Genomic DNA, 25,767 nt, shown 5'->3' with positions numbered 1-25,767 from the left:
GAAGCCCTATTTCACTTTCATTAACGCAGAACTCACTGCTACGTAATTCACATAATTCATGCACTTAATGTGCACAGCTCAATGGTCTTGAATGAATTCACAGCGAGGCAAATGCCGGCACGGTCAGCTTGGAGCCCTTTCTTCAGCATTAATTCTATCCTTTCTGATTTAACCACTCCAGCCCCCCTTCCCCCCCCAGCGCGGCAAATTCTCTTTTTATCATCCTCCTCATCCCTGCCCTGCTTGCCTCTCAGACACAGTGACACACAGTCCTGACTCCTGCTCATGGCTGAGTTATGGAAGGATGGAGAACCGGAGCTACAAAAGGATGAAAGGGAAGTGGGGGAGGGGAGGAGATGAAAGGGAGAAGAGGTATTGCCTCCCACAGGCTTGACACCAGCAAGGCGGACATGGACATCGCAGACTTGGGACAGCACACACAAGGCGGACATGGACATCGCAGACTTGGGACAGCACACACAAGGTGGACATGGACATCGCAGACTTGGGACTGCACACACGCCTTCCCAGCCCTTCCTTCTTCACCTTCTCACTCCTGGCATTCTCTGTTCTCTGGGAGAGCGTGCGTAGGCAGAAGAGTGATGCCTCCATGTTGATATCAGCAGCCATTCCTCTCTATCACACATATGTGGGCACGCACGCACACGCACACACATGTGTTCTACATGTACTTATGGACATACAGGTGAATTTACATCCTATACCACACACCACACAAGGCATGAAGAAACAATGAAAAAAATCTCTCATTTCTTAAGAGACTAGACCTTAGCAGCTACAGCTGGTAAGGGCTTGTCTCTGTGTTTTCTGGATTTCACTCAGGTATGTTCTGTGTTTTCACACATAGATTTGTTAAACCAAGAGATTCATAACGTCCAACAGAGTTCTGTAAAGATCTGACTCCAAAGCATCTCTTAAATGATAGTGACTGGTTTATTTAAAAGGGAGTTTGGAGCCTGCTCAAGGTCTCAAAAGGGCAGGGGACATGGAAAGCTGCTGTGTCAATCACAGGAACGTCACGGAGACTAAAGTACTTGGAGCTGACAGTCTCAGAAATGAGAAATTCAAACCTGACTCAGTGGTGGTGGCAATGTCTACATCCATTACAGACACACTTGCATAATATGTCAACACAAGATGGAAATGATAAAATTGGAAAGAAATGAGGGAAAACTTTGGTGGTCTGCAGCAAGTAGGGTACTGTCCTCCCTTCTAACAGTCTAGACCAGGAATACTATAATTTGAATTTTAGGCGGCATGATTCATTTTAAATATACATTCAATTCTATAATTTGAAAGCTAAAATGAAGACAAGTGAAATGTTGGGTTGGTCCAAAGGTAGCAGAAGTTCCCAATAATGTTTATGGACTATGCAGGTGAGTGAATTTTTTTGGTCTGTGAGTAGAAAATACTGAGTAGAAATGAAAGACCATAGATAACACTTTCTATAAAGGTTGTGTTATCAAGCTGATGTAGGTTTAATGAATAAATTGAGGTTTAATCAAGCAAAGAGAAATCTTAGATTGCCTTCTACCTTAATGAGAAGGCAGCTGCCTCCATTCACATGGTGGGGTCTGGTTAAGCCCTTGCCATGAGTTAAGCATCAGAGTGACCTGACAGTAACTACAAGGTTAATAACCATTTATCCCAGTGCTCAAGAAAACACTTTCAGAGCCAAAGAATGCTGGTTTACCTTCACTGAGGTCATAACCATATCTTAAATTCTCCAACTACTCGTCTATAAGGACTCACATATCCTCAAGGACTAAATACAATGGAAAACCAGAAAGGTGGCCATCAAAATGGGGAGAGGAGTAGAAGGAGGAGAGGAGTTCTTAGAGAAACCCAGGCATCCTACACCCTGTGCCATGTGACATATCGCCAAGGCTGGACGGTCAGTCAGGGACCATGCCTGTGAGATCTCACTCTGTGAAATCCACGCTAGCAACGCAGGTACCTATGTAACTTGAACTACTGCAGGTGTGTTTCTGTTTTCTGAGATGGTAATGCTAACATACATGGAGAGCTTCAACAGCCAGCTTGTTCAGACTAATTTACCAACAAAGCCCATAGCTGGGGAACACCCAGTGCCCCTGGGGTTTTGTTTGTCTGTTTTTTTCAAGACAGGGTTTTTCTGTAGCTTTGGAACTTGTCCTGGAACTAGTAATATATACCAGGCTGGTCTCAAATTCACGGAGATCTGCCTGCCTCTGCCTCCCAAGTGCTGGGATTAAACTCTTGCGCCACCACCGCCCAGCTGCAGCTGGGTTTGTACTAGTGTTGTAGCAGATGTCTGAGTCACTGTTTGATTTCGATAAAACACCATGACCAAGGAAACTTATAGAAGGTACAGTTTATTGGGGCCTTCCGGTTTCCGAGGGTGAGATCATGGCCATCACAATGTGGAGTATGACAGCATGCAGGCAGGTGGGCATGGTGCTGGGGCAGCGGCTGAGAACCCATATCCTGATCTGCAAGGAGGAGGCAGAAAGAGGGAGAGCAAACAGGAAATGGATAGGGCTTTTGAGACCCCAAAGCTCACCCCCAGCGACACACCTTCTCCAGCAAGGCCACACCTCCCAAATAGATTCAGGTGTGCAGACATGACACTTTATAAGGAAGAGGAGGGGCTGGCTCACTCTCTTAAGTTGTGATTAGAGCATCTGAAGAGCAGAGACTGCATCTTCTGGAACAGGAAGACCAAGGGGGGCTATTTACTCTTATCTGTGTAAGTGCTTCCCTAATAGATACCTAATTATTATTTATCTTGGGTCTGGTGGACTCATTTGAACCCTGCCTTCATGTGTCGGTTCAAATGGGAGTGGACCCCATAGGCTCATATGATCTTTGGTCCCTATTTGGTACAGCTGTTTGGGGAGGATTAGATGGTGTCCCCTTGTTGGAGGAGGTGTGTCGCTGGGGGTGAGCTCTGAGGCTTTCAAAAGCCTGAACCATTCCCAGTTAGCTCTCTCTGTGTTGTGGATATTGTCTCTGCATGTAAACTCTCCTCTGCTGGCCCAGCATCATGCCTGCCTGCCTGCCTGTTGACATATTCCATGCTCATGGATCCACTTCTGAAACTGTAAGCAGAGGCCCCTAGTAAACGCCTTCTTATGTAAGTTGCCTTGGGCGTGGCACCTCTTCCCAGCAACAGAAGAGTAACTAGGACTGAGACCTCAAGAGCTGTGCCTATTCTGAGCATCTACCTACGTCGAGCAAAAGAGATCAAGATTCCAGAGATCATGAGCACTCGGGCGGAGGATGCCCTCACCTTGCCATGTGTTATGTCTGCAGGTCCTTGAGGCAGCCCGGTGACTAATCCCATCTCTCAACAGAATCCGTCACCAGGACAGAGTAAAAGAAGGTTTTACCTAAGTCTTTAGGGGATCTGGGCTGTGATTATTGGGTACGCGAAATGTGAGCAGCTACCAGTCAGTGAAGACTGAAACATGAAGCGGGTATCCATATTTTAACCGTAGGTGTCTGCCGGTGGCCCCGACAATCTTCACTGGGCCGCACTTCCATTTCTCTGTCCCCGCCCTCATAGAGTGAGCCCAGTTATCCTGACTTCCCCATCTTTCAACATGGCAGGAGACATGTATCTTCTCAGCCGAAGATAGCATTTCTGCCTTTTACCCACCTTCATCCTTTCACTCAGTGGGTGTCTGTGTCGTTGTTTTCTTTAAGAACCTTCAGAGTTAGTAAACTCCATGTGCCAGTGATTGATTTTTCCCAGAATGTATGTCAAAACCAACTCTTCCTTCTGTTTCTGGCCAGAGTTTCCTGCCATCCATCTGTGCCCTGCTGTCTCTTTTCCAGTGCTTCTCACAGCTGGGGCTTCGGGGACAGGCTTCCGGGATGTCATTTTCCCCAGCTCAAGACCCCATACTCTGTTAGACTTGAGCTGGACATCCAGCCTCTAACCTCCTCCTTTGCTTCTGGCCCCTTGACCCATTGGAGAACCACTTCCAGACTCTTCCTTCTCCTCTGAAGCTTACCGAGTCTGGTTCTATTTCAGGAATCTGACTTTGTGCCTTTCTTGGCACAGAAGTAAGACTCAGCCACAGCAGCAGCCACAAAAACAATTCTATGTATATTGTTTCTCACCCGTGTTTTCTTCATTTAATTAAACAATGCATATAGTGTTCCATCTACTTATAGAACTTGGTTTCATACTAAATGTTTACTCTATATATTTTCCCATTTTAATGACTCTATGACTCTTGCATGTATAATATACCATGGATAATTAGTAATGAACCATAGTAAACTCCTTGTATCCCTCAGTACTATTTTTTAAATTTATTTGAAGTAGGGTCTCTCTATATATTGTCCAGATTAGCCATAATCTCCTGAGCCATTGCCTCAGTGTTCTGAAGTCCTGGGACTGTAGGTAAGGGTTACTACATGTCAAACCAGTTATATTTTTTAATGCACTTGTCTTTTCACTGTTGAAGTCAAAGACATAAAAAATGTTCGGTCTTTGTCATACTGTATTACCACATACCTAACCCAGTGCTGAGCACATGGTGTCATTCTGCAATATGTGTGATTGAATGCCATACTGTCTACTAGATTCAACTAAAATTGAGCACGTTTAGTATCATGTTGGGTAAACTGTTGTATTTGGCTGTTGTAGTTGCAACTTCAGTGTATGTGTGCATGTGAGATGTGTAAGTTCTCATTTTAAAACATGCCATCAGGGAGTTTTGAAATCATTTTTTTTAATTTGGCAGAAAGTCAAGGCTATTTTGATGCATGTCTTTCTTGTGGTTTATAAATTATGGCTCTTCCCAATTTAAAAAAATTATCCAGATGGTCAGTTCTTCATGTTGCGTTTCACTCCATGAGGAGAGCGTGTCTGTTACTAAAGAATCCCCTCTCCACCACGTTCTGTTGAGGCATAGTCACATTGAGAATGAAAAATTTAAAGCATGAGACAGTTGACGTTCTCTAAGAGTATCCTAGTGATCCTGCTCATTCTAACAGTGCCCAAGACATCTGGGAACACATCAATGTATCACTCTCCAGTCAACAAGGCACCTACTAAGTGGAATTCATTCTACCAGGTGTTTCTTCGTTTTTATTTTTCTCATGAACTTGGAGAAAATGTCTTTCCCAAGAAACTGGTACGTTTCTTAAAACCCAGTTTCTGGCATCAAGCAGGCAGCACTTATAATCCTGTGTTGATAATTCCCCAATCATGTGACCTTAATTGACTTAACTCACCTGTGCTTAACTCTTCGCAGCTACCAAATATGCAATAGAGAGAACTCTCCTTTCCATTTCTTTTTCTTTCTTTTTGCAACATAATCTCATCCTGCAGCCCAGGCTTGCCTGAAACTCACTGTGTAGCACAGGTTACCCTTAAACTGACAGAGATCCCCTTACCTCAGCTCCCCAAGTGCTGCCATTACAGATGTCACCCACCATGACTTACTTGTCATTTTTTTCTCCCTTCTTTTCTTCTTTCTTGAGGTTCTGGGTGTTGAGAGTGCAAGGCAAGTATTTACAACTGAGCTAAGCCTGTATTACGGCTTCCACTTTCTTGTCTTTATAAGATTTCTGAGTGTGTGAATGAGTGGCTCTCTGTTTCTTGTATCTTTCTTGGGCTCTTTTCCTCCTGTTTATCTGTTTTGTTCAATTCCAGAGTATTAGTTCATGTTTTATCTTATTACATTTTATTGGATTATTATCCTTTAGAAGCTCATTTGCTTTCTTTTTTATTGTACTTTTTTTTCCAATGAAAGACAGAAAGGGAATGGATCCAGATGGGAGAGGAGGTAGGGAGGAATTGGAAAGAATATAGGGCGGAGAATCTATAATCAGGATATATTATGTGAGAAAGAAAAGTCTATTTTCGAAAAAGGGAAAAAAGAGAGACATCCTTCAAGGGGTGAAATGTGTAGTCTTACCACTGCTGTCTCAGCCCCCAAATGGCACACGAGACACTATATTAATTATGAAGCCATTCGCTTGGTTACTTATCAGCTAGCTCTGACTTAATTATTAACCCATAATTGCTAATATATATTTTTATAAGGTCTTATCTTACCAAGAACGCAGACTTATGTCCTCTCTTCGGGAATCGCACAGCAACGACTCTCTCCACTACATTTCCCAGAATCCTCCTAGACTCCAAGTCCCAACTACCTTGCTTCCCCATTGGCCAACAGTGCTTTATTTACATATACAGAGAAGGACTTCCCCCATCATCTCCTCTTTTCTGTCTAAATAAAAAGAAAGGTTTTAACTTTAGCATAGTAAAATATATAACAAGATAGTTATTAAGCAAGCACTACAAATACAATATTTAGTACATTAATATTTAACAAGACTTAAAGAAAATATCTATTCATCTTTGTGAGTCTAAAGTCTTACATGTAACTTATCTTTAATCTTAACTAAGATAAAGTATAGTTATAACTATCTGTCTTCAACTCCATCAAAGATCATAGAAGGATAAGATATAAACACTAGAATTGACAGAGACATCTCTCCACCTGGAAAGTTACTTGAAGTTCCTCTGTAATGTTGAGGCATCCATCTTCAGCACATTGGTCACAGTGTCTCTGGCAGACTTCTCAACAAAGCAGGAAATTTTAAAGGGTCCATCTACATTGGCAGTTTATCATTCATTTTCCTGTGTCTTGCAGAATGTCTGGCAGACTCTTCCATGAAGCAGGAACCCTGTAGGACTGTCCAAGTTCAACAGTCATTTTCCTGTGGGTTCTGAATGTCCAGTTTATAAAGCAACAGTCAACCAGTCCAGGCAAGAACAGTTTCATGGCTAATCTTGCCATGTTGAATGCAAACTCCATAACAAGTTTCTTTGATGCCCATCTTCCCCTCAGAAGAAATTGGTGTGCCAGGAGCAGACATTTCTCATTGTCAAGAAAAACCCATTTTCTGAAGGTCTTTGAAAGATTTAAAGACTGTCTATCTCAAATATATCTCTGTATATCTAGAAAACCTAATTAATCTAACTATAAGTTTTGATTATTATAGTTAACTCTATAATCTGTATTTAATTATATATTAAATTTTTAAAAGAGTTGTATAAACACAATATCTAAACAAGAGGAGAAATATTCATATCATAAGATTGAAAAACCCTAAGCCATTTAAATACCATATATTTTTGTAGGTCTTTGAAAGGTTTGAAGAATATCTATCCATCACAAGTAGATCTCTGTATATCTATAAAACCTAAGTAACCTAACTATAAGTTCTGACTATTATAAGTAACTGTCTATAATCTGTATTTAATTATACATTATGTTTTTAAAGATCAGTATAAACACAATATTAAACAAGGGGAGAAATATACATATCACAAGATTGATCTTAAATTTTTATCGATAAATAAAAATTCATTCCAATACAAAGTATTCATTACTATATCATATTTCCTTTTTTCCCTTTAGAAAGATATTAACTGGGATCATTACCATTTATAACAACCCTATATAAATAAAAACAAACATTTAAACAATATTTGGGAATTAGGGCGTTGTTCATTCCAAACTTCTTCCTGCTGGGTGGGGGCGCTGTCTATACCATGAGAATCATCACAAAATACAGAAACCTGGCCAAGTGCTTGATTTTTGTAGTCTGTAAGGCTGCATCATATCAGCTGTTTCTGATGCTGGACTGCCCAGGACATTGCTTCAGGAGATCTTGTTTGATAAAACCACAGAAGCCTGGAAGGAATTCACAACTTTCCATTTTCTGCAGAAACATAAATAAAATCTTTTCCCCCAAGTAACCTATCTTCATACTTAAATTTTGAGGCCCAGGCATTTTCAAAAGATATAAATTGGATTAATTCAGCAGCATTTATAATCAAGTATATTTCAGCAATTGTTCCTTCTTTAGCAATTAAACAACTGAAAAACACAATAGCATTCAGTATCCAGACTCTCTGTGTATTTTCCATCTTTATGTGGCTTATATATTTCACTTTTATTTACTTATTTTTTCTCTGAGACAGGGATTCTCTGTGGAAATCTGCCTGCCTCTGCCTCTGCAGTGCTGGGATTAAAGGTGTCTCTATCTCTTTTACCACTATCCTGTTCCTTTTTCTCTCTCAAGCCTACGTATATTTTTAAACACACTATAAACCTGTACTTCATCTGAATCTGACTTTACTGTAAATCTTTATATTTTTCTGGCTGAGTGTCTGTTATCTGTTAAACAACAGTTTTGCTAAAATCAAAACTGCGGCTGTTTTTGCAAGATGGCAGGCATAAATTTACCGCCAGTACTAGCCGGCCAGCCTCTGCTTGTCTCTAGGAAAACAGAGTCCACTCCAGAAAATGATGCTACCAAGAAGCCATGCTTCTCTCTGTTCGTTTGTTCTTTAAAAATCCCTTATACCTTTTTTGTTAGATTCTTAAGTGGGAGTTCATGCCCCAAGTCTGGGCGCCATTATGTAATGTGTGTTCTTCCCAGCAGTCTGGTCCCAGAGCCATGTCAGTCCCAAATGAACACACAGAATGCTATATTAATTATGAAGCTGTTTGCCATTTTCTTGGTTTCTGATTGGCTAGCTCCGAATTAATTATTAACCCATAACTGCTAATCTGAGTATTTCCATGTGGTCTCTTACTGGGGAAAGGGTCTAGACCCCTTATTCCTCCTGCGTCCTACATCATGACTGACTGTGCCTCTGTTTCCCAGAATCCTCCTTGACTCCTAGTTCCACCTATCTTGCTTCCCTATTGGCCAACAGTGCTTTATTTACATAGACACAGAAGAACTTCCCCCATCATCTCCTCTTTTCTGTCTAAATAAAAAGAAAGGTTTTAACTTTAACACAGTGAAATATATCACAAGGCAGTTATTAAGCAAGAGCTACACATACAATATTTAGTCCATTTTAGAAGTTATATGATACAGTAGTGAATACTTTGTATCAATAAATGAAAATTCATTCTAATACAAAGTATTCATGACTATATCATATTTGGGGATATTGTGAGAATTAAGGGGGATGAGTTAATTTAGAGAGAACTTCAATCAGGTTGTGGTGCATAGCTATACTATGAGAGTATAGCCTCTTTATTATTAGATGGATCAAGTTTTATTTTAGTATCATTTCCTTTAAATTTAAGAAGAATTTTACAAACTAAAAATAGAAATAAAATATGCAAATACACACTTTGGGATAAATTCATAATCTTTTATAAACCACAATCACATGCCAGGTGGTGGTGGCACACACCTTTAGTCCCAGCATTCAGGAGGCAGAGGCAGGAGGATCTCTGTGAGTTCGCTAGTTCCAGGACAGCCTGCAAAGCTACATTGAAACCCTGTCTCGAAAAACCAAAAACAAAAAACAAATAAACAATCATGTGTTATCAATAGCAAATAGTTTATTTAAATAATATTTTAGAATAGTTTATGGTGGAAAAAGTAATGATGATAGTGTTCTCTTAAAATAGGTATTTCTCCTTGTGAGAATTTACACTGATAACCCAACTATGTCATATCACAAAGTGTATTGTTTTTCTTGTGGCTGATGTTAAATATCTACCTTCAAGATTTAATGAAAGGATTCCTAATTAGCCTCTTATTGCTGATGAGGACAATATTGCTTTATACATATTAGATTTCAGGCCACATTTGCCTTTTGGCATGTTAACTAAATGGAATAATGTAACTAGCAATCAGATTCTTTCAGTGGAATCAGCCTCCACATATTAAGCTTTCAAATGCACTTTTCCTTTGTAGGAAAATTTTACTGGCTGTAACATTTTAAACAAACAACATAATGCTGTTTACTAAGGGAATGCTAGACGGATAGACAGAACTCGCTCTCTTGTGTAGTTGGGAATTTATCCGATTGATGAGCAGCTTTTTTCAGCTTTTCGTTTCCTCTTCCTCCAGTTCCTGCCAATTGCTCTTCAGCTCTCTGTTTATACCACACAGAAGAGGACTCACGCAGTTTCTGTCCTTCAGCAATTGCCTTATTTCTGTTAGCATTCCGTTAGAGTTCACCCATGCTGTCCCATTTGGCAGGCTTTCCATCATTCAAACATGATAGAATTTTAAAAAGAATTAAAAAAAATTTTAAAGATCATAAAAGCATGGGGAGCAAGGGGAAAACCAACAAGCTGGGTTATATGTTTTGTTTGTTGGTGATAGTGGACCCATCAGATAATGTGAGCTCCAAAGTGGAGATCCCAATGTAAGCTCTTGGTGACATTGCAGGACTCAGTGGCAAAGTGCTTGTGAAGGTGATGGGGAAGCCAGCAGGACTTCTGCAAACCCTCTTGAGTTTGTGACTGAGGACACTTATCTTAGGCAGGTAAAGAATGAGTTGATTTCTTTTTTTTCTTTTTGGCACCCCAACAGCACTCCTAGTCTTAGCACATAGGTTTGCCAAGATACTTGTGAATAGTAGCATTTAACCCACAGGTGAGGCATGTATTACTAATATGCAAATACCCTCATGCATACCTAATCACAACAATTTAATTTAAATTTGATCATGTTGAATTTAAAGTCTTCCAGCAGATGGAATTACTTCATTAGGCTCCATTGCCAAAATGTATACATTTAATTTACAGATAATTTTTAAAAATCATGCTTGAAGCATTTTTGAGCAAGATAATTATCAAGTTATTTTTGAACCGCTGTTCTGGGAACATAGTTTCTGTTCCAGGTAATAATTTATCTTTAAATTTTCATGTTCATGATAAAATTTAAACAAAAAAATGAAAAGGAGGAAACACACCTTGAAGTCCTTCAAAGGGACAAAACATATTTCATGCTGGGGTCATACAACTTAAAGCTGCATTTACAAACTGAACTATAAAAACTTATTTTGACACGATCATACTTCTCAACTAAAATACTACAATTGAAAGGATGAAGACAACTTGCATATCATAACAAAAATGTTCCTTGTAATGACAGAAATGCAAAATGATTGCAATTAACTGTTTTGATTGGATTAATAATGTAGCATGCTAATCACTTCATTTGTTTAATTTCCGGCTTGATGTTAACTGTGTAGATAGGGTTCTGGTAGAATATGTTTAAACCCCACAGATTCTGTCCATCAGATCATCTCCCTGCATAAATTACACAAATTGCTTATTCAGTACATTAAGCCGATTGCAGCTTAAATTCTCCAAAGGCCATTAGTGTGGGTCGTTAGCATGCTATTGCATTCCTTAAGACCAATTTACACCTTACAAGTTTCTAGTAAATATACTTTTTTCCCCTCCCCACCCCACGCCTCTCTCTCTACATACACACACTTTTCATTCTAGGTATATTTCCTTCCTTGTCTGATTTTCTGAACATATTACCTACAACAGAACTCAGAAAACATTTTTGGCACAAGTTCAATTAGAGTGTATCTCCTAAAGCAATCAAGTGCTGCATCTTGGGTTTGTCTCTTTGATGTCAGAACAGACGTTAATGAAATGACTAAGCTCCAAGCTACCACGAAGGAGAAGTAAACAGAGACGGAACTAAACGTTCCTTTTTCTGTGTACACCAACTTGAAAATTCATTCTCTGGCCTCATACTCTAGTCTTTAGCAGTTTCAAACTTGTGAATATTTCTAAAAACCATACCAGGAGCACACAGAGATAACTTGTGATAAGAAACCCTCTTCTGGGGGGGGGACAACAACTGGCCTCCCCAGTTCTGCAGATGAGCCTCTGTTATTTCATCGGGGTCAGTACAGGTGGCAGAAATTCATAAAGGTTCACGGTTTCTGAAATGACAGAGGTCGTTCCTTGGAGGCAACTGCCTAGAATGGCTGGATCAGCAGTTCTCAGCCTGTGGATTGAGACCCCAACCCTTTCTCAGTTGTCATCTAAGACCATCGGAAAACACAGATATTTACACTAGGATTTATAACACTAACAAAGGTACAGTTAAGAAGTAGCAACGAAAATAATGTTATAGTCACGGCATCACCACAACAGAGGAACTGTTTTAAAGGGCCACAGCGTTAGGGAGATTTGACAGAGGCTAGACAGGAAGGCTTTACAGGGTTACTGCAAAAAGGATAACACACATGGGCTGAGTTTGGAGACACTGAGGAAGAGACTGAGACGAGAGAGTGGACACAGTCTGTGCTGTTGAGAACATGAGACTATCATCCTTTAGCACTGTGTTGGGACAATGCCTCTCATTTATTTGAGGGATAGGGGTGACCATGTGAACTGTCCCATTCTGCGTCTGTGCTGTTTGTTTGGGAGGTGATGGCGTGCTGAGGTGCTGAGTGGCAGGATGCCCAGTGTTAATGAGTTCACACCTCCGGCTTCTGATTTGTAGAACGTTTATTCCGTTGAAGAAGATAAGTAGTTCAAGCAGCCATGCAGTGACCCACACACACACACACACACACACACACACACACACACACACACACACACTCATCAAAGTTGGAAAGGCTCTCAAATTTGGAGAGCAGAGGTCATTTTTAATTGATTTGACCTTGGTTTTGAGAGTAATGAAGTTGCAAATGGCCTGGTAAGGTGGTGTGCTTCAGGTGGAGGGGGTCATTGAATGGCATATGAAAACATTGCTACTTGAGTCTAATATTGCTACTCAGTTACTTTTTGGTCTAATATTGCTACTTACTTTTTGGTCTAATATTGCTACTTAGTTACTTTTTGGTCTAATCTTGCTACTCAGTTACTTTTTGATCTAATATTGCTACTCAGTTACTTTTTGTTGCAGTGCAGACACCACTACCCAAAGCAATGAGAGGAGGAAAAGATTTACTTTTATCCCACCACTCTCAGGCCACACACTGTCACTGAAGAAAGTCAGGGCAGGAACTAAAGGAAGGAACCAGGAGGCAGGAGCTGAAGCAAAGATCACACTTCCCTTTCCCTGGCTGGTGCTCAGCCAGCATTCTTACACAGCCTAAGAACATTTGCCCTGGGGTGACACACCTGCACTGGGCTGGCCCCTCCAACATCGATTAGCAATCAGGAAAAATACAAAAAGATGCCTTATAGATGTGAGCACCAGCTAATCTGATTGACGCTCTGCTTCGGTTGAGATTTTCTCTCAAGTGTGTCAATTTGACAACCAAGACTAGACATCACAAGCGAAAGGGTTTGGGAAGGACAGAAAGGATGGCTCTTTCTTTTTCAAACACACTGTAAAAACTGAATTCCTCTTGGCAGAAGCAATTGTAGGAGGATGAGCTACAGCTGGGAAGAGATTTCATTTATTGGAGGCACATATGCAGTGTAGTTTGTGTTGAGCTCTCTGCACCGATGGATACCATGATCTGAGTCTAGTCTCCACGTTGCAGATGAGCAAACCATGTACTGTAGAAGGTTGGGGGTAGAAACGGGAATGAAACTCACTCCAGGCTTTCCCAAAAGCCTCTTGCTGCTTCAGCATTCCCAGAGTGCTTTAGTGGAGTAGCTTCTTCCTCTTGAGGAATGAAAGTACAGGGAGTGTTATGGTACAGCAGGCATCCTCAGTAAATTCCCTTAACGCTGAGAATAACATTAGGAGAATCCTCTTCCTCCACCACATGCCCTGTCACCATGATACTGCATCTCTCCTAAGACTCAGAAATGATGGAGCTGCCCACGATGGACTGAACTCTTTGGATCCAGGAGCTAAAATCATTTTCCTTTAAGTTACCTTGTGTCCAGTGTTCTGGTCAAAGTAATGAGAAATTTAACTAATGCAGGGGCCAATGTTTTTTTCCAATCCTGGTGACACTAATTCATCTCTACATTACACGATGTTGGTAGAGATCAATGTGGGATAGGTTCCAATCCATCGGTCCCTCTTCATCTATGTGGGGTGGTATTATAGGAGGCTTATTGTACAGTCAGAATTCTTCCTGGAGGAAAACTGAAGACAAAAGAGGTGCCAAAACAGGCCTCAGCAACACGGTAACCACATGCTGACCAAAAACACTTGGCAAAGCAAAGTACAAGGAAAGATTTGTTTGGCTCAATAGTCTAGGAGTTTTCAGTCCATATTCCTTGGCTTTTGACCTGATGTCTAGGCTTATAGCGGTGCAGATCTTCACAATGAAGGGAAGAGCATATACATCATATTGCAGACAGATTCTCTCAGAGGAAGTGGAGGCCACAGGTATTTGGGAAAAGGCACAGCTTCCTAGTGATCTTCTTCCACCTAGGGTCTATTTCCTAAAGTTTTGGGAACTTCCAAAACAGTTCTACCATACGGTCGAAAATCCTACAGTACTTTCGCTCTAGAGCAAAATCTTAACATTGAAAAATCTAGACTTTTTTATTTTATTATTATTATTATTGTTGTTGTTGTTGTTGTTGTTTTGAGACAGGGTTTCTCTGTATTGTTTTGGAGGCTGTCCTGGAACTCACTTTATAGACCAGGCTGGCCTCAAATTCACAGAGATCTGCCTGCCTCTGCCTCCTAAGTGCTGGGATTAAAGGCTGACAATTGCAAAGGCTTTTATGCAGATTCACATTTTTTTTCACATAAGACCCTTACTACTACAGTCATTTCATAAATCTGGAAATAAAAAGCAGAAAGGTAGAGTCACTTGGGGAAAGTGTAGCTGAGGGTAGTTTTAATATGGTTTCTCCACCGCTTTAGTCCATGACTTTTTATCACCCGATTGAGGGGATTGTACTGCTTGATTTAATTAGTAACTCTCATCTAGCTTCCTAATTGGCCATTTTCCTGAGCTTATAAGATCTTGGAGGGCTATACAGGAAATTTTAAGAACCATGAGTTTTTTCATCTACTTCTTTAAGCTCTGTACATATTTAGATTTCTTTTGAAATATAAAACTTTTAGAATTATACTTTTTTGCTGTGTGTGTACAAAATTATCTGATGTATGAAATACCAGCTATGTGGTGGGTGAAAGTTGGCTGTGTTGTTTTGAGAACTTATTTTGAAGCTATTGAATTTAAATAAAATTGACTGAAATTTGGGGCTCTAAGTAGATAAATATTATATATATAAATCTGTAAATATGTGTGCATACATATATACATATATGTGTACATACATATTCACAGATATATATATATGTGAGAGAGGGGGGTGTTTCTATATTGATGTGAGAGAACAATAAAATTATGCCACATTTTTAGTATTTAATATCACACTATGATGCTTCCTCATCTACAGTCAAATGTGTATCATTTGTACTTACTCCCAGTCCACCTAAAGATAAAATCAGCAGCATTTAATATCATATGTCAGCTTTTGGAAGTTTTATGAAGAGCTGTATAGCTATGATACAAGACAGTTTCAGTGATCTGTATTTTAGTATATATCCTATCTGTAGTGCCATTTTTCTAAGATGTGAATATATTCTTAAGGGATGACAAGGATGCTTGCTCATCATCCTTATAACACCAGGTAAGATCAGACTTCTTACATTCAAGGCAGTTCGTCCTGGGGAGGGTTAGCTCTACTTCTGATTTAAGAACAAGGAGGAAACAGCATCAGAGGGAGGGGTCACTTCCTTACATTATCAACCCAGCTACTGGCAACCTCCTCAAGTGCTCACCCACTGACGGGCAGGACTCATCTCCAGGACAGATGATAGCCCAGACTTCATTCACCTCCTTCCTTCTCCTTCCCTCAGAGATCCCCTTTCTCTGCCAATTCCCAGGGACCCCCTTTGTGATCTGTTAGAGGCAGCCATTCAGCGCTTCCCAGTGGCCTTTGGTTTGGAGAGGCTAAAACCCCGGTGCCCATCACCTTTGCAATGATGGATAAAATGTATCAAATGACGTTGCCTCCACACAGTGACTTTAGAATCAAACCACCCAGCTAGGGTGTGACTTCTCAGTGCTATCTCCCTCTGAGAGAGACAAGAACACTATTTGGTAAATGAAATGGTTCATTGGAATGCCAACTAAAGTCAACGCGGGTCCCTTGCATTTGGAGCAGAACTCTATGGAATCCAGCTGCGTGCCTGCTTCCCGGGCTGGATGGGACAGATTCTTGCATCTCCCTCCCTCATGGGAGCCACTTGCCTATTTCAGGCCATTTCACTTCCAATGGTGGGAGGAGAGGTTGTCAATGACTTGACGCTTGTGCAATTCTGCTGACTACTGGCTTGTATTTATGCTTTGAAAGGCAGCACTCAGGGGGTGGTACCATGCTCACCGTGTGTGGTCTGTGCTGTCATGCTGTCATAAAAAAGCAAAATAAATATTTGGGAAGGATCAGGGAACTTGGTGCTTAGAGGTGGCTGAGGGAGGGGGAAGCTGGCTTAGGAGCCTGGTGCCTCAGCCCCTCCCGGCTCTACCGAGGCTGTAGCTGCAATCCAAACGGAAGGCTGCCATTAGGTAAGTTATGACAACTTAGTTATGGCTCCTAGGTCCCAACCTCCCATCTCCAGGTCTTGGCCAGGCATGGCTCATTATCTCTAGCAGAGTGACACAGTCAGAAACAGGAACCAGATTCACCAGGCAGTGAAGATGAAGTAAGGACTGCCCAAACGTCACTGAGGCACACTGATAACTCTTGGGTCTCAGAACCTGAGGTCTCTGAGCAGTCAGTCACCAGAGTCCACACTAGACACATTGAAGCCAGAGACTGCTTGCCATGGCCTCGATTAGGGGACAAAGGACACAACAGGACGTAATTCTGTGTTAGAGGCCCCTGAAAGATGGGGAAGATGACATGGGGGGAGTGAGTCTCTGCTTCCTGGCGTGAGGTTAGGAGATAAGGGTTGGGTCCCTGGAAGAGATTGCAAGGGAAGCTAGACCACAGTGTGCCACACCAAGGGGGCACCCAGATTCTAGTCACGAGACAGACTGGACATTATGAAACAAATACCAAGGCTGGTGCTGATGTTGGGGGACCAAATCCTACAAGACTACTGGAGCTTCAAAACAAAGCAAGCACAGATTCCAGGGTGCCAGAACTTTCTGTTGCTGCTGGACCTCGGGCCTGTAAAATCTGAGGATGGGGCTTGGTGAATCACCCCTGGCCTCCTGTCACCAGGGTGGGTCCTGGGAACATGGAAACCATAGCGACCCTCAGGATGAGGCATCCCTGATGCGAAAGGAAAGCAGCCAGAGAAGCAGAGGGGTCTCCTGGCCAGACACCAAGTGCAGGGCTTGAGCTGCCTGAGTAGCTTCCTCCCACACACTGACCTCATTGAAACGCAGAGGCAGAGCTGCCTTCGGAAAGCTGCTCTGAAAAACGCGAGTAGTAGCTTGCGCTTCCATTCACCTTCAGATGCTAAAAACTAGGCTTGCATGTCCTCAACACAAATCTACCACGATATTGTAATCGCTAATATCTCAGAGTGCTGGCATTGTGAGTCACTAATGGGTTTGCAGTTGTTTCCTTTCATCACGGGGGTAAAATGGATCTGTGAAAAGAATGAAATCCCTGGCTTGCTGCAACTGTCTTTCGGCTTTCATGCTTGCTTAGCTCACAGCCTCTATTCATCGGCTCGACTGTTAAAGAGCCTGGCACTGACAGTTTGCCATAAAGAATTTGAGTGAGCCACGTGGAACTCCCGATACTCACGCTCCCGTGGGCCAGCCTAATAGACTACGCCGTCTCTTCCTTTCCCTGCGTATAGCGGTCCCTCTCGAGTTAAGCGGGAACACGAAGGGGTCAGCTCCATCTGAAGAGCCAGCACCCCTGAGAAGCACCTGCTGCCTGCAGATCTCCTCAGCCAGTCGTCCTGTCCTCCATGTCCACCCACAGCGGCCTAGGAGCTTATCACACTTTTCCATCACTGAGGCTCGACTGTTAGACCCTGAGTACCTGAGCTTTCATTCAAAGCAGTCTCAACACAAGCCACTCAGGGTCTCTTTTGCTGTGATAAAACATCACGACCAAAAGCAACATGGGGAGACAAGGGGTTCGTTCGGCTCACAGTTCTATAGCACGGCCCGTCCCTGAGTGAAGTCACGACAGGAACTCAAACAGAGCAGGAACCTGGAGGCAGGAGCTGATGCACGGCTGTGAAGGGGGCGCTGCTTACTGACTTGCTCCCCAAGATTTGCCCCGCCTGAGTTTTATATGCCTGAGGACCACCTACTCAGGGGTGGCACTACCTACAAAAGGGTTTAACACACACACACACACACACACACACACACACACACACACCAATCACTAATGGGGGCCTTTATTTTTTTCAGTTGAGGATCCCTCTTCTCAAATGATTGCAGCTTGTGTCAAGTTGACATAAGGCTAGCCAGCACATAAATATTCTATGGTTTATTCCCTTTAGGGCCATGTTTCCCCAGTATCTAGCTAACTCTAAAGATGTGAAGTTTAAGAGGTTGAGGCCTCTTCAAGGGTTGATGTTCCCCCCTGTGATTAGGCTGCAGAACCACGTGTGCTGTTACACACCTGGCAGGCCCCTAGGTAGGAGCAGCGGAGGCAGCACGCCATCGTCAGCATGCCGTCTCTTCTGCATCCGCTGTTGCTGAGAGTACAGGCTGTTGTCAGTGTCGCAATGCGGACACAGGCTCCCAGTTTACTCATAACCCTGCTTCTGAGGCTCAGCGCGAGGCAGTCAGCTGGAGAGCCCCATCTTCCCTCCTCTTCTGTGCTCCCTTTTCATCTTCCATCGGTACCTTAAACTCTTCACCATGGTGTGTCTCTGTCACTTTAATGCATTCTTCTGAACCTCTCCGTCTGTGTCATTGCCGTCCAGGTTCTCCTAGATTCGCCTTGGCTGAATCAGAAACCGTTTTATCCTAGTGATGCTCTGTGTGGTTTTGAATTCCCTGTGACCATGAGGGAAAGAGGATGAGAATGCCGTCAGCTCATAGGCGACTGACGGATGACACCGAGCACTGACTAATGAAGAGAGATACAGGAGAACTAATTCCTTCCAGTACCAGGAAGTACTGGGCAGGAGACCTCTGTGTTGGCTGTCTCTCCGTGCTGGACAGCAAGCCAGAGAAGTAGGTGTAGGGGGTAGCAAAAATAGGTAGCGAGTGTAGTGATCTCACTGCAAGCAAGAGTCTTGTAAGGTGGTTACAGGAAGTTAAAATGAATAAATGAATAAAAATAAAATTAATAAATGAATAAAAATAAAAATTAATAAATGGATAAAAATAAAATAATCGATCATTAAAGCCTCAGATTGGGAGTCTGTGCTAGATGGCCGCTAACGATTCCGAGTAGCAGCCATATATGGAACGCAAACTCTCAGTCTCTCTTGTTAGTGTCAAGCCTTCTAGGCTTTCTCTGCGGAAAGTGCTTTCTCAGATCTCCGGTGGTGCAGCCCTAGCAGACATATGCAGCTCTACCCTGCTGCAAACCATGCTTCATCTCAGGCCACTCACCATGTCCCCCAGCTGTTGGACTGCTCCCCAGACACAACGCTGTATCCGCATCCCCAAAGTCTCTGCACAAAAGTTTTATACTATATATATAAACATATATCCATAGTCTATCCCACCCCAGATCCTTCCCCACTTCCCTTCTCTTCTGATTTCCTGTTCATGCCTGAAGCTTTCTGATCTATGCCTTGTTTTCTTGCCTTTCTGAGATTTTCCACCTCAGCCCACTAGGGCACTTCTTAAGAGAGTGCAGAGAATGGAAAAGGCGCTTATGTCATGTGAACGTGTTGCACACTGTAATAATGTGAGTGGGACACCCGGTATGGTGAGGAGCTACTGTACACACTCAGCAAACATACTTATTTTACTATGAACTGTGTTTATTGGAATGAGTGTCTTAACACCTTTGCCAGATTCTTATTCTCCAATGTATCTAACCGCCAGCCAATATTCATTTAGGGGACTCACTACGTTATTGTGTATAGTATATTATTGTAATCAATAACTGAAAGATGACTAGGTCAACAGACCAGCACTAACTTGTGTCATTTAGCAATACCCATATACAGGGCCTTCCTATCTGTAGCAGAGGCTGTTTGTCAACCATGATACCATGAAGCTCACACAGGTCTATCATGCCACATTGGGCCAGGCTGGTGCCATGGCTACTTCCCACCACACCCAAATTCTAGAGACCAACTCAAGATAGAGCTTGACACTAAGGCCCTTCTGGAGTGAGCATGCTTACAGACCCTTCTGGAAAACTCATTCTACCACAGGTGGAGGGAATTTGACTTTGGGCCATGATTTAACTTTCATGTGTTCATGAAGAATTTGTTTCCTATTCGATAAGCAGGCATACAGCGAACAGGAAGTACCTTCCCAGAGACGCAACTGTCTCTACATTGATACATTTGTCCTCTAGATGTAGCCTCTTCTAATACTGTGGTGGTAATAGGAGGCACGATCTAATGGATTTTGATATGAGACTTGATATGTGTCTATCTTAAAGTGTGTGTGTGTGTGAACGTGTGTGTGCATGTGTGTGTATATGTGTGTGTGCATATGTGTGCATGTGTGTGTGCGAGCATGCGTGTGTGTGTGTGTGCATGCATGTGTGTGTTTCTCCATCATGGCAACTCTTTTGAGTTGGTCCCGCTCCTCTCCCACCCCACTGTGGGGAACTCTGAATCTGTGACAGGAAGCACCCTTCCCCCAGAGGACATCCAGGTGATCTGTGGTGTCTTCACTCTCCCTGGTCATATCTGCTCTGTAGCTGTCAGCAGAAAATGTTGGAAGCTTTTTTTTTCTGGTTTGTTTGCTTTTGGGACTGGACCATGAACACAGACATGTGAGAGAGCCTGATCAGACAGAGTGTGTGCTCTAGCTGACTCCCTGGCCAAGGCCAGAGTTCTGAGTTTAGGATCCACTGTGACAGTGATGAGGAGCAAGAGGAAGCAGAGCCCAGGCCTCCTGGACAGTGGTCTTCTGAGCCGCCTGAGAGTGCAGTCCTCCCAAACAAGTCGAGGAAAGCTCATGCAGAGAAATGCGGCCATAGTGTTTCTGCATACATGACTATTAAGCACCAAGAACCAGAGTCTGTCTGGAGGGCAGAGGTTCTTAGCTACCCTCAGCATCGATGGAACAGTAGTTAAGGAGCTCACAGACTAGAGAGCACAGACTGAGGGAAGTCGTGTTTGACATCCTTACTGCTGTACGGGAGACACATCCAGATATGATTCTTAGATTTACAGGTTCCCCAAATTGCAAAGTCTGCATGCACTGATGAATGTGCCTCTGAAACCTCTCTGAATGGCCTTGAACTAAGTAGAGGAGACTTTCTTCCTCAAAAGGCAACGTGCGAGGAAGCCGTCCACACGTGAAAGAAGAAAGTCCCTGATTTTCAAACATTAGATGTGTATCTACTCTGATGACAATGTACCCTGACTTAACCATGGAAAAACTAACATCTGTGCTTTCCTTTTTACACAAACTAACGCTTTTGGATGCCCATATTCAGACATGAACTTGAAGAGGGAGGCGGCCCCTCAGGATCGCCTGAGAGAACAGACACAACAGGCACATTTGGAATCAGATTCCTCACATTCCAAATCAGAAAACCTCCGCAATTTGGATTTCAAGGGACAATGTGAAGAAATGAGCAGTCAGTCCAGGTAAGAAACTTTGGCACCTTGAACCAGAAAGCGACCATGTGGAATTCTAATAGAACAAATGTATTAATGGGGTGAGTTCCTCAGATTTCACCAAGATAGTTCTCCTGCCAACGCCATACTTAGTGTCTCACAGAGTTAGCCTGCTCCTCCAGCTAAAATATTTGTAAATATCTCTCTCCTGAATGTGCAGGCTGTATGTAAGCAACCAGAGTGCACCTCACATGATCAATCCTAAAAGATTCCCTTTTACCTTGAAAACGTTTTTTGTTCTTTGGACTCATTTCACCAGTGAAGTGTCTTGGCACAAGCTGAGAATTTGTACCCCCAGAGTCACGTCAAGCTGTCCACTCGGATCACCTTTGGTACACACTTGCCTGAGACATGAGTTCTGTCTCTCCTTACTCTCTATCCCGACTCGGAGCTCACACACTATACCTTTTCTATCCTAAATATAAATTCACAATTTTCGGTTCTTTTTAACTCATGTAATTGTTTCATGAGGTGCTTCAAATACCAACGTTATGTGACTATTTTTTTTAAACTCAAACAAGCAGTCTCAGTAACATATTTTCTTCAGATTACCCAATGCTCCCTGCTAGGAACTGCAAACACAGAAAAAAAATCAAACATCATGTGTGTAGCTGGGAACAAGTCAAAGACTGAGGTCAAAAGGGTTCGGGTTCTAGAGCAGTGGTTCTTAACTTGTGGGTCGCGAACCCTTTGGAGGGTGTTGAACAACCCTTCCGTGGGGGCTGCGTCCTAGATATCGTGCATATCATATATTTATATTAGGAATCACAACAGAAACAAAACGTAGCTACAAAGTAGCAAGGAAAGTAATTTTATGGTGGGGGGGGGCCACCACAGCCTGAGGAACTGCGTTAAACGGTCGCAGTGTTAGGAAGGTTGAGAACCAATGTCCCAGAGAAGAGTGACAACTGAGTGTTTTCTAAACCCCACCTCAGGCCGTGAGACCCCCGCCTTATCGTCTGTGGTTGAATCTACTCCTGCTCTCAGGCTTCAGAATTATTCTCTTTTGGGGAACTTAGCCAACGGTGGAAAGCTTCGTCCATTCACACCCCGATCCCCAGGGTTACACACGCTCACCGGGAGAACTGGACCCAGCGGACACACTCTCACATGTATGTTGCATGCTGGACTACAGATTTGCCCTCTTTTCATACCAGCAGTAACATGTGCGGGGTGTTTCATTTTTTGCTAAATAGCTGTTTTTATTTTCGTGGCTCAGCACACAATCGCAGCTCAGCCTCTTCTTGGTCGCGCGATCGCTCCGTGCGCATGCGCACACCTCTATCCTTGCAGCCACGTCTTGCGTTTTCAATATTTGCTGCACGCCCACTCCCCTGTTGTTGAAACTTCACAGGGTCTGGTTGTTCTTTACTGATTGTTCACACCCACACTGTTTACAGCATCGAGTAGCTGAGAGCTTGTGTGTTCCTTCTTCTCCCTGATTGAAGGAGCCGCACCCACCCCACCCCCAACCCGTCTTTTCTTTCCTAAACTATTTTCTCCACCAACGGGTCTGTGTATTCTAAAGTCACAGAGACAAGTGCGTGCGTGCAAGTGCCTGCTTTCTCTTTTGCTTCATTCTGCTGTATTATTCCCAAGGGAGAGTTCACCCCATCTCTCCTGTAAACATTTTAGACTTTCATCTTCAATGTCACAAGTCACAGAGTCGAAGCAGGTCTCTGAACTGTGTTTAGAAATTCTCGTATCATCTCTGAGGTTAGCTAAACCTTGGGTTTTCCCCAGCAAACACAGGTATCTTGTCATCCCATCCCAATCTCCTCATGGGGATTGTCCTCTCCTGATATCTTATTGGGCCCCTTACTACTTCTGAGGGGATTTGCACTGAAGTACAACAGGTAGAATAGTAAGAGCAGAGAGAGAACAGGAAATCCTTAGCTGATGACTCAATGCAAAAGTCTCACGTGACCATTGATGGGGGACCGTGTGAATGTATATAATATATATATATATAATATTGTATACTGTATGCACTCACACACACACATAATATATAAAAAGAGCATTATTCCCACCAGTCTGGACCCAGAGCCATGTCAACCCCAAATAACACACAGAGACTCTACTAGTTACAATGCTGTCAGCAATATCCATGGCTTCTCATTGGCTAGTTCTGTCTTAAGCAGTAACACATGACTATTAATATATATATATATATATATATATATACACATGTATATATATATATATATATATATATATATATATATATATATATCCATCCAAGTAAGGTCTTATCTTGTGGAGGACACCAGCCTCATCTGTCCTGTCTTCCCAGGATCACATGATGACTCTCTACTCTTGACTGCATTTCCCAGAATCCTCCTCGACTCCTAGTCCCACCTGTCTTGCTTCCCTATTGGCCAACAGTGCTTTATTTATCAACCAGTAAGACAAACATATACATAGAAGGCCCTCCCCCATCTCTCTCTCTCTGTCACACACACACACACACATATCTTAATATATATCTTATTGGTTGATGAATAAAATACTGATTGGCCAGTAGCCAGGCAGGAGGATAGGCGGGCTAGGAGAAGAGAAGAATGCTGGGTTGAGGCAGAGAGGAGCCTCCAGGGAGAGACACCATGTAGCTGAGAAAGGAGTAACAGTCCCTAGTTTATCAAATTCAGCGCTGTGTAAGGGGCTTCAGGAAGTGGGGTTGTGGCACAGTGCCCACCCTAAATTGCGGTGGCATTATTCGGGGCTAATGGGAAGCAGGAGCAGGCTGGAAAGAAACCCCAGCTACACTGAATCATTCTTTCGCTGTCAGATTTCAAGTCCAAAGCCATCCTTTTAGACCAGGCATTCATCAGAGTAGCATTAGCATTCATGGAATTGGCATCACAGGCAAACCCACCACATCTCTAATCCTGTTCATGGCTGTGGACGAGACTACGAGACTGGAATAAAGACAACAGCAAAATCAACGCTGGGTGATACTTGGGTTAATTGTGAGCAGATAAACAGCAGATCAGCTCCCTGCCCTGTTTCCTGGTAGTACCTCCATGGGGCTGCCATTGCTCTAACCCAAAAGATTGAAATCATAGGATCAAATGCAGATGGAGGGGAACATTTGACTTCCATGTGTTTCCTCTGCCCGAGTATTCACAGGAGTCTGTCCTTTCTCATGGAGACAAACTTAATCCCAACAGTATCTCTAGACTGCTTACACTTGAGATGGAAACACAGCATTACCTCATGTAGATTAGCCATACACTCATATATGAGTGCATATATTATATGTTAATTATATTAATCTTCGTAGTGAGGCCACTAGTAGTGTATTTATGACTCTGTTACTTGCCTCAGTAGTAGAACGATTATTGATGATCACTTTTATAATATATATTAAAGGGCCACATTGTTGAAACTGAGAAGGATGCATACTCCCAATGTCTGTAAGATTTACCTGTAGAAGCTCACATATGCGTGTTGTGTTTACCTCTAAAACTCAGACTTGCAGTATCATGAGGTAGCAACTATTGAAAGTACATATTTAGTTTATATGAAATGTATACTCTTGTTTTAGTTTAAAAAAAGCATTTATGTTCTTTATTCATGGGTTGCCAGAGTAAGTGATGTTATATTCACGATGCATTAAATGGAGACAAATTACTTCATATGAATTTTTCACTTAGGTCTGCACTGCATGGACTGGATGGAGGCACTGATACCATGCTTGACAATTTATAGCTTCTCATAGTTTTTGTGATTTAGGCAAAATGGGGATTATTGTTGCCACAACTTCGCTGTTTGTAGTGAGGATGTGGCATTTAGGAAGTAGAGACCTCTTGGCTGTTGATCTGGGACCCAAATCTATATCATCTGATTGCAGCCAGCATATTTCTGTCTAGAGAACTAAACACTGGGTATATCAACAGTTGCTTTTGTCTTAGGATTAAAGTCACCCCTGCCTTTGGGTTAAACAATCATGTTTTTAATTTCGTCTTATCATTATGAGACCCCATGGCTTTGATATTTTTCTTATTCTGTTTTTATTACATTGAAAACTGAAGGTGTCTGAAATGACACAGGCAACCCAGTAGAGAGGTTAGGGTTTGAGTACACAAATTCCTGGTTTCAGATCCTAAGCATGTTCAGTTACATTCAGCCCAAGGGAGGATAGGCTTTGAGAAGCCTGGCTGGGTATCCTCTGCCCGTTTTATACTTCCAGCTATGAGTTTGAGGGTCATATATGATACAAACCTTTCTAATATATAAAAACAAAATTCTTCCTGCCTTGTGTCCCTC

General features: G+C 42.5%; 1 protein-coding gene across 1 annotated transcript in view; it reads left to right on the top strand.

The window, feature by feature from the left end:
- The window catches only part of L3mbtl4 (L3MBTL histone methyl-lysine binding protein 4), a 398,535-nt gene that overhangs the window by 265,054 nt on the left and 107,714 nt on the right, over nt 1–25,767 (top strand). The window contains exon 16 of the mRNA XM_040752887.1: nt 21,289–21,465. Within this exon, the coding sequence (XP_040608821.1) occupies nt 21,289–21,465 (177 nt within the window). The remainder of the gene's footprint in view (nt 1–21,288; nt 21,466–25,767) is intronic.

The sequence above is a fragment of the Mesocricetus auratus genome, unplaced genomic scaffold, assembly GCF_017639785.1.
Source record: "Mesocricetus auratus isolate SY011 unplaced genomic scaffold, BCM_Maur_2.0 Super-Scaffold_100010, whole genome shotgun sequence".
NCBI lineage: Eukaryota > Metazoa > Chordata > Mammalia > Rodentia > Cricetidae > Mesocricetus > Mesocricetus auratus.
This window is presented reverse-complemented; position numbering and strand designations above follow the sequence as displayed.